The sequence below is a fragment of the Euphorbia lathyris genome, chromosome 1 (assembly GCF_963576675.1).
Source record: "Euphorbia lathyris chromosome 1, ddEupLath1.1, whole genome shotgun sequence".
Taxonomy (NCBI): domain Eukaryota; kingdom Viridiplantae; phylum Streptophyta; class Magnoliopsida; order Malpighiales; family Euphorbiaceae; genus Euphorbia; species Euphorbia lathyris.
The window spans coordinates 83,526,615-83,535,626 of NC_088910.1; the positions used below are offsets into that span (position 1 = coordinate 83,526,615).

Consider the following 9,012-nt stretch of genomic DNA (forward strand, 5'->3'; position numbering starts at 1 on the left):
CTGATACCGGAACGGTCTCTTACCCCTAGGATGCTTACCTCTCAAAAGTCTAAACAAAATAGGACAATGATCCGAATGACGGAACGGGAGGTTCAACACAGAGCACTCGGGGAAGGAAGTTAGAGCTAAAACATTAGCGTAGACTTTGTCCAATCGAACAAAAGTATTATTACGCTTCCAAGTGAATTTATGACCAGAAGCCCCCAGATCGGAAAGCCCACATAAATCCATACTATTCTTGTGATGCAGACAGCGATTAACATAATGATTGGATCCCCCTCTCTGATCACTCATAAAGGCGATATCATTGAAGTCACCCGCCACAAACCAGGACTCCGAAATGCTGACACTCATAGAATAGAGAACCTCCCAGAGCCGTTTTCGATTAGACAAGATAGGGTCAGCATACACAAGGGTAATAAAAAAGGAAGTATTGCCGGAAATACTCACTTTACAATGAATGAACTGCTTAAGTTTAAGAACTGGCACTGTATTAGATCGGAGGCAACTGGCCGGGCTGGAGGGATTTGGTTAAAATGATTTTGTTGAAATCACTATAAATTTATTTATTTATTTTTTCTCAATGGGTTAAAATGGCTTTATTTATTGAAATAAAATAAAGAAATTTAGGTTAAACTGCAATTTCCAGCCTATAATTTACTCGTAAAATACTTAAAAAAAAATTGACAGGTGTTATATATTTGATAAACTAAAGAAATCCTTGACAGTTGCTATTTTCGCATATTTAGGGTGTTTAAATATTTGGATTGTTAGAAATAAAATCAAAATAATTAAATAAATGAAACGTATCCAACTGAAATTCACTTTGAACTTGTGATGTTAAGTTTTTCTAGGAATTTTTATCAAAAAAAAAAAAAAAAAAGTTTTTCTAGGAATTGACTATAAATATATTGAGCAGCCGAAAACATCACTCCTCTCATCTCCCTAATTAGAGAAATGGCTGCTTCTATCTTAGGCGAAATGCCTTCAATGACAACTCTCCTGTCCGCCTACGCTTCCATCTCAGCCTTAGCCATGCTTATCCGCACTATCCTCAACGAAATGATACCTAAACCCATCCGAGATTTCATCTGCAACAACACTTCTGATTTATTTTCTTCCACTTTCTTCTCCGATTTTACCTTCGTTATCGAAGATCGTTGGCAAGCTGTCGCCAACGAAACCTTTCGAGCTGTCGAAGTCTATCTTCCTACCAAAATTGGCTCTTCAACCCGAAGTCTGCTTCTCGGAAACAATGACAGCAACAATATCACTGCTCCTCCCAAACCAGGCATTCCTGCTGATACCAAAGTTATTGACTTTTTCCAAAATATGAGATTGGAATGGATTCTCCGGGAGAAAGAATCTAAGAAGTACTATCTCCGTAACCGGAAATACTTTGAATTGAAATGCAATAAGAAAGATAAACAAAGGGTTATTGATACTTACTTGCCTCATATTTCATTGGCTGCTGAGTCTATTTTGAGTAGGCGAGATACTCTTAATCTTTACACTTATGATCATGAAGGTTCCGTTTGGGAATCTGCTGTTTTTAAGCATCCTGCTACTTTTGAAACTCTTGCTATGGACCCTCACTATAAGGAATCCATAGTGAAGGATCTTGACTTGTTTATGCAACGGAAGAAGTATTTTCAGAGTGTGGGTAGAGCTTGGAAAAGAGGCTATCTTTTGTACGGTCCGCCTGGAACAGGGAAATCTACTCTTGTTGCTGCTATGGCTAACTATCTGAGATTCCATATATATGATCTTCAGCTTCAGGGAGTGAAGAATGATGGTGATCTTAGGAGGATTCTTACTTCTACTACTAATAGATCCATTCTTCTCATTGAGGATATTGATTGTAGTACTAAATCTTCACGTTCTCGTTCTGGTTCTCGTTCTCAGCGTTTGATGGGAAATGATGATGATGATGAGGATGATGATCATGATCAACCTGATAGCAAACTCTCTTTTGATCCTGGGGTAAGTTTAATTTCATCTTCTAAACAGACTGCTCTGTTTTTACTTTTTTGGTTTTGCTCTGTTTTCACTTATAACACAAAGCATACACTGTTTTTGGACTCTTTTTTCTCTACAAAATCAATTAATTTTACTTTTTACCATTTAGATTTTCATGAATTTGTCAGCAATTTACAAGTGAACACATCCATCTATAGGAAGCCTAAATCAGATCATATATTATTATATATCAAAAGAATGATTTCCAAAATTATTGATGCGTTACTTTTTGATGAAGAAATTGTGTTGTGATTAGGATTGATTGTCGCATTCTTATTAACTTGATGCTTGAAAATAAATTTTGACAAGTAAAATAATAGATGAATCTTTCATGCCATCAATTTTGACAAGGAAATAGTTGAATAAAATAATGAGTATTGTTGTTGAAAAGTCTATTGTAATTTCCACTCAGATCACATCAATTCTTGGATTCACTCGAGTAATTTCGTGATTCCACATCATTTATATTATTTTGTGAAAAAGTGAATGGATAACAATCTTCATCATTCGTTGGCTTGCACTTGGATTTTCTTCTCTTAAATGTTCCTTTTTTACTTCCCATCTACTTTTTGTATTTGGTACGAAACAAACAAAACCAATTTTAGTGATTCCATTATGTATGTAGGCTTAAGAGGCTAGAATCAAATTTGAACTTTTCTTCTTCCCCAGTGTGACTAGACCAACTATATGTATTAGGTCTTCTTTTTGACATTCAATTAATTAAAGAAAAAGTGATGCTCTCATCTCTTGGAACCATCCTTGCATTTTCTATTTTTATGACAAATTAATTATGATACAATTGGTACAGGTGACACTATCAGGGCTGTTGAATTTCATAGATGGGTTATGGTCAAGTTGTGGAGACGAAAGAATAATAATATTCACAACAAATTACAAAGAAAAATTGGATCCAGCATTGCTGAGGCCAGGACGTATGGATGTTCACATATATATGGGACATTGCACACCAGCAGGATTCAAGAAACTTGCAAACACTTATCTTGGGATTAAAGATCATTTTCTGTTTGAAAGCATTGAAAATCTTATTGAGAGTAAAGCCATTACCCCAGCAGAAGTAGCACAACAGCTCATGAAATGTGATGATCCTCTCCTTGCACTTGAAAGTCTGATCGACTTTATCAATAATAGCAAAGACAAGGACAAGGACAAGGACATTCACATACAAAAACATAAAACAACATCACATGCTACTGCACGAGAGGTCATCAAACAAGAAATTGTATTGCTTGGAAATGTAAAACAGACAGATGATACAATTGGAAAGAGATGCGTGTACCTAACTTGATAACTCATTTCACTTTTATCAATAATATTATTACTTTTATTATACTCTCTCTATCTCTTCCATTAACTTATTTTCTATTGGAGTTGCAATGTTGTCCACCACTAAGCACTAGGTAGCCTAGTTTATCCATTTACTCTTTATGTATGTTTGTCCATTCATTCATATGCATGTCTATTGTATAATCTTTTCTATCAACCAAACAAATCCAAGCTACTCCTGACCAAACAAGTGCTGCCCAAATGGTAGATATTTCTCAATTATACTTAACTAGCTCATTAATTATAGAATACAGTTATAATGAGTACAAAATTGTTCATATGGAATCTAAAAGGGGATTGAATCAAATTCCATTCAGTAAACCATATAGCTTATACAGCATGCACTAGTTTTCCAAATGGATCTAGTGGAAGTCAAAAGCTATTACACTAAGCATTACCTCAGCATGAATGAGGAGGACAAATCGTTGAACAAAGTACACGAAGGTGGAAACAATTCCTTCTTGGATGTGATGGTTTTGATCAAACTTTCTACCAGAAATGGCAACATGTAAACTTCATCTTTTGACCAATCTTCAAACACCCTGCACATAGTTCATCTTCTTTTACTCCTTGTCTAATAACCTTTAATGCATGTGTGCACAGAAGTATCTTCTTCTACTAGAAATAGAGTAATAGCAAAGTAGCAAACAGAGAATAAATTTGACAGACCTTAATTGCGGTATTTTGTTGCTACAGTCTGAAAATAGAAGCTTGATCACGGGCTGTAACTCCAACTTAGGTACTGATTCAGTACTGTATTCTGAATCACAGATACCAGAACAACACCATGAGTCTGGGTTAACAAGAACAACTTGTAGCATTGGTGATTTTGTGGTCAAATCCTTGACGACAGTCCGGAATGATAATTCATCCTTTGCACTTTCCATCAGCAGATTTGCAAACATTTTCTCCAAATTATATTGTCTATCCATAATAAACAAATAACATATATTATTCAAGTGACAAGCAGCAATACTTATTACCAATTAATCTCAAAACCACTCCATTATTCCTTTCAGAATCAACTCTGCCGCTTTTAGAATTAACTCTGTAGTGGAAATGTATATATTTACATGCAGCATCAGTTTGCAAAGGTAACCAAACAAAAAAAGATCTGTAAAGTTGAAAATTGATTTTTCTTGTCTTCGCTATACATTTCTTCTGAATAGCTGGAACAAAATAATTTAATTATATGTACAAGTTTCATATTAAACTGACATTTAAGTAAGCACTTTATGGAAGTGTAGGGCCACAGACACATCATCATCTAAAGCTCTTAATTCTTATGTAAGGCACCCTACCATCATACAAAAAAAAAAAAAAAGGCACCCTAAACAAATCAAGCGCTGTTTTTGAGATTTTGGAATTTAATCTACACTACCACATCAGTCCCTTTACAATGGTTCCAGAAGAGTTCAAAATCATACAGCATTTATAATAACCAGTTCAACTACCAGAGATCTGATTTAGTCTGGATCCTCAACCAGAGATATGATGATTATGTACATCCCCTACAGTCTCATGCAACAATCTATTTATGAAAAAGAAAAACCTTACGGACTTTTAGCTGCCCAAAAATATCCTTCAACATTATTGAATAATATGCAAGAATACCCAAAAGCCCGCGTGCGCTGGGCACACATGACAGCCGCGCGCACACACAAAAAAACATACACATTCTTAACACACTTTATATGACAACGCCTGCAAACTATGATGTTTTCCACTTATCATTTTAGTTATCCTTTTACTTCTACTTTTATAAAGAAAAAGAGAGAAAAAATGTGTCAATCTTAGTTAAGGATCATTAGAGAAACATGAAAAGAATTGATATATACATGCTTCCTTGTCTGTCAAACTCAATTAGCCTAGATGCTGATGAATACCGTTAATGTTTTCTATTGCCTCCTCAATTATAAAAATAAATATTAATTCAGTTGCAGAAGAATGAAAATAACTTTTAGAAAGGGGAAGATAATAATAACATCGTGTATCATTGGCATCACAAAGCAAAAAAGAATTTTTTTCTGATTGAGCTTGCTGAATGTACTTTATACAAATATTATGGCGCTCCCTCATAAAACTTCCATACAATGTTAATAATCATGAAACAACTAATAATTTAGAAGGATTTGAAAAATTGAAAAAGCATGCAATGTAACATTTACACTCTTTTTCAGTCCTGTCCCATTCTATAAAAGCTGGCTACAGTATCTAGTTGCATGTAAGAAAAAAATTTACAGATATTTGCTTACCTGAACAAGTCATCTTTCGTACCAACTGGCAAAGAAGTAGAAAGATAACATTTGAAAAGCCTAACTCCATCATCTATGGGCAGCTTACCATCAACACATGGATAAGCTCCAAGAGGAGTTGAACACTGAGGACAGACAAATTGCTTCCATTCAATATCAACAGAATGATTATAGGATTTAGCCATAAAAACATCTCCGAGAAACCCGTTAAGCAAAGATCTCCGATTTACTAGAGTCTCAACAGCTTTTTCAGTTTTCAGGTCGGCTAATGCATGTTGAGACACCTCATGTAAGTTTGTTTTCACGTGATCTTGGGCAGGATGTGTCAAATGGCAACATCCAAGTCTTGATGCTATATTCTCAAAGACTTCTGATTGAGGTACACCTAATAATCTATTAGCTTCAGATTCTTTAACTTCACATTTGATGTTTTCACCAAGATTGTCAGAATCAAGGTCTGAAGACTTCCGTATCCCATCAGCGTCAAATAGGTTCTCACTATCACCATCACAAATTATGTCTTTTCCAGGAAGAGAATCGGGTCCTGTCATCTGCTTTTTGCTTATATCATTGAGAACAGAAAATTCCTTTTTGTGTTCATACCTTCGAATTCCATCCCAATCAGCAAATTTGAATCCCAAAAGGTCATCTTTGCAAAGGGTAACAGCTGTAGAATTTAACAAGCATATACCCTTTGTACATGTATAGGCATCTGCATATCTATCTACCAGCTTCTCACTTGCACCTCCAAATGAACAACAGCAACCTCCAAACCAGTTGTCAGCCATCTCCCGCCAGTTAACTGATGGCATTTCTACGAAATCTCTACATATGAACTGAAATTTTGAGAATAGGACAAGGCAGTAGAACATATTAACACGATGCCAATAATTTAAGAAGTTCAAAAGTAACGAATAAATTCTTTGTCTATAGTAGAAAGCTAAAATATGTCAATTTGAATCAAGGATCATTAGAGAAACATGAAAAGCATGTGTGCATCTTCCTAAAGCCAATTGAAATCTAAAATTAAAAGAAAAGTGAGAACTCGGAAAATCATCTGTTCAGCTTCAAAAGGTATGGCACATGTTATACAGTTGGAAGGCATAAGATAAAAGTGAAAATGCTCAGGCATATGCACAATCAAGAAAAATAACAAGAACTAGAAGTTGAATACTTTATAAGTCTCAATAGAGATGAGCTAAGGCGTGAACTTTACCGGATGAGATTTGTAGTCAATCTAGTTGAGCAACTTCTGCAGTAAAAGTGCACTCCCTTCATCGAAGATAAACTCTTCATATCTATTAAAATAACCGAACATAAGTAAAATGTGTATACGAAATAGAGAGCAACAGTAGACAAATAAAATTGTACTAATAGCATAAGTGCATAGCAAAAAGACATACTACTTCATCAGCAACCTCAATCATATATCAAGAACAATATCACCATTTTCTAACATTTCTAAAAGCACAATAAAAAAGCAACCACAAATAAATGGCAAAATACAGAATCAATTACATAAGGAATGCAAGATACAAAGCAACGACAAAAACAATGATTGATTACATAAGCTTACCAGAATCCATGACGAGTGGTTTTACAGAATCCGAAACTTCATTTTCAGCTCCATCGTCACTCAAAGTCAAGTCCGTGAAGATGGGGTGATTAACTGGGAGAAGTAGCACAAGCTTAACTTGAATGTGGTCATCGAAAACTCTGAAAGTCAGGGGGGAATCAGGGTCTATCAAAAGCTTAGGAATCGGAACTCTAAGCGAGATAATGCCAGTATCATCTTGGAGCCAGTTGACCAGGAGGAGGGATCGAGAGATATTTAGCTGGACGTCGAGGTTCTTGCAGTGAATTGAAGGTTTTGAGAAAGAACTGGAAAGGAACAATTTGAGAATTGGGGAGTGAGATTGTGCCTCCCATGTGAACCTCCACTGTCTAGGGTTTTCAGAGCTCATTATATCCGACCTGAGCTACAAGATTAGACATGTATCAATTTAATGAAAGCATTAATACATTTCTAGCGAATCTTAATAGTGGGATGCAGAATCTTAATAGTGTAATGAATAAAGTCGTATAATTGTCCAGAAAAACAAAAGGAATTCATTGGTAAGGTTCACTGCTATAATTTCTCCTCCCTTTGTCAATAGGAATTTTAGAGTTGCTCATAAGTCGGGCTAGGCTCGAATTGGGTTTAACCTAATTTTATATTAAATTACTTCGTTGAAGCCCAACTTACATTTAGCCGAATTAAGCGACTTGATTTTCAAATACGGTAATATTTATATTTAAAAATAAAATTCAAACTATATAATTATGAAAAATAAAATTTTAATTAATTAAATTCAATAAAACTTAGTAAACATAATTTTAAATAAATAAAAAATATTCAACAAAATAAAAAGAAAATTAAATCTAAGTAAGAAAAATTTATATACATTATAACAAGTAATTGTTATCAATTAAATTTTTACGAAAAATTTGGGTTAAATGCTCTAGAACTGTATGTTTGGGATTCAGATCGTGGCTAATAAACGACGTTTGTAAGACACGCGTTTAGAGAGTCATCGTGGATAGATTTCTATAGAGGAGATGCATATGGTAGCTTACCTCGGTCCTGCTTATAAATTATATTTAAAGGTAAATGATTAAATTCATTTTGTCATTAAAGTCCATATCAACATTACGGTAATTCTCGATTAGTATATGCTATTGAACTAGTTAGACAAAAAAAAAAATCAAAATCAAAAGTACAAATTCTTTCTATAGTTTTGGTTTAGGCAAGTTTTCCTCCTCATCCCTTCATCTATAATCCGTTATATATAACTTTCTATTTTTGTCTTTTTTTTTTTTTTTGACAACCAATGAAGAAGCATATTACAAATAAAATCAGGGGCACAGAAAACCACTCACCTCGAGTTAAAGGTAAAATACTACTTCTAGCTAACAAATGAGCAACCGAGTTTGCAGAACGACAGACAAAACGAATAGAGCAATTAAATGACTCGTTCAATAAAAAATGACAATCATTGGCTAAGGCGTTAAAAGGAGATGAAACCTCTAACGGGCGGGCCATAGACTGTACCACAATTAAAGAATCTGATTCAATGATTATATCCTTCCATCCGCGGTCTTTGATCCAACTGAGAGCTTCACGGACCGATAGCGCTTCAATGAACGATGCATCTTGATAATTCTGCAAGGTTCCATTTTTAGCTGCAACAAACCGGCCTAACTCGTCCCGAACAATACACCCAAATCCAGCCACATTCTCGTCTGCAAAAGACGCACCATCCACATTCAGTTTTAGGAAGCCTGTTGGAGGACTCTGCCACACCGTCGGGCTTGGCACAACCGGACTGCCTGAAGGAGAAACCGGCGCCTGCGC

At 35.2% G+C, this 9,012-nt stretch overlaps 2 protein-coding genes across 2 annotated transcripts; one reads left to right on the top strand and one right to left on the bottom strand.

Moving 5' to 3' along the window:
• Positions 1 to 933: 933 nt before the first annotated feature.
• On the top strand, positions 934 to 3,367 carry LOC136204026 (AAA-ATPase At1g43910-like). The gene is made up of 2 exons (XM_065995226.1): positions 934 to 1,983; positions 2,828 to 3,367. The coding sequence occupies exons 1-2, from the start codon at positions 958 to 960 to the stop codon at positions 3,323 to 3,325; spliced, it is 1,524 nt and encodes a 507-aa protein (XP_065851298.1). The 5' UTR covers positions 934 to 957; the 3' UTR covers positions 3,326 to 3,367.
• Positions 3,368 to 3,565: 198 nt separating this feature from the next.
• Positions 3,566 to 7,784, bottom strand: LOC136204019 (uncharacterized). Its single transcript, XM_065995223.1, has 5 exons — positions 7,195 to 7,784; positions 6,835 to 6,916; positions 5,619 to 6,443; positions 4,033 to 4,287; positions 3,566 to 3,905 (listed from the first exon to the last, which is right to left on the bottom strand). Exons 1-5 carry the CDS (start codon positions 7,580 to 7,582, stop codon positions 3,758 to 3,760), a joined length of 1,698 nt encoding a protein of 565 aa, XP_065851295.1. The 5' UTR covers positions 7,583 to 7,784; the 3' UTR covers positions 3,566 to 3,757.
• Between the last annotated feature and the right edge of the window lie 1,228 nt (positions 7,785 to 9,012).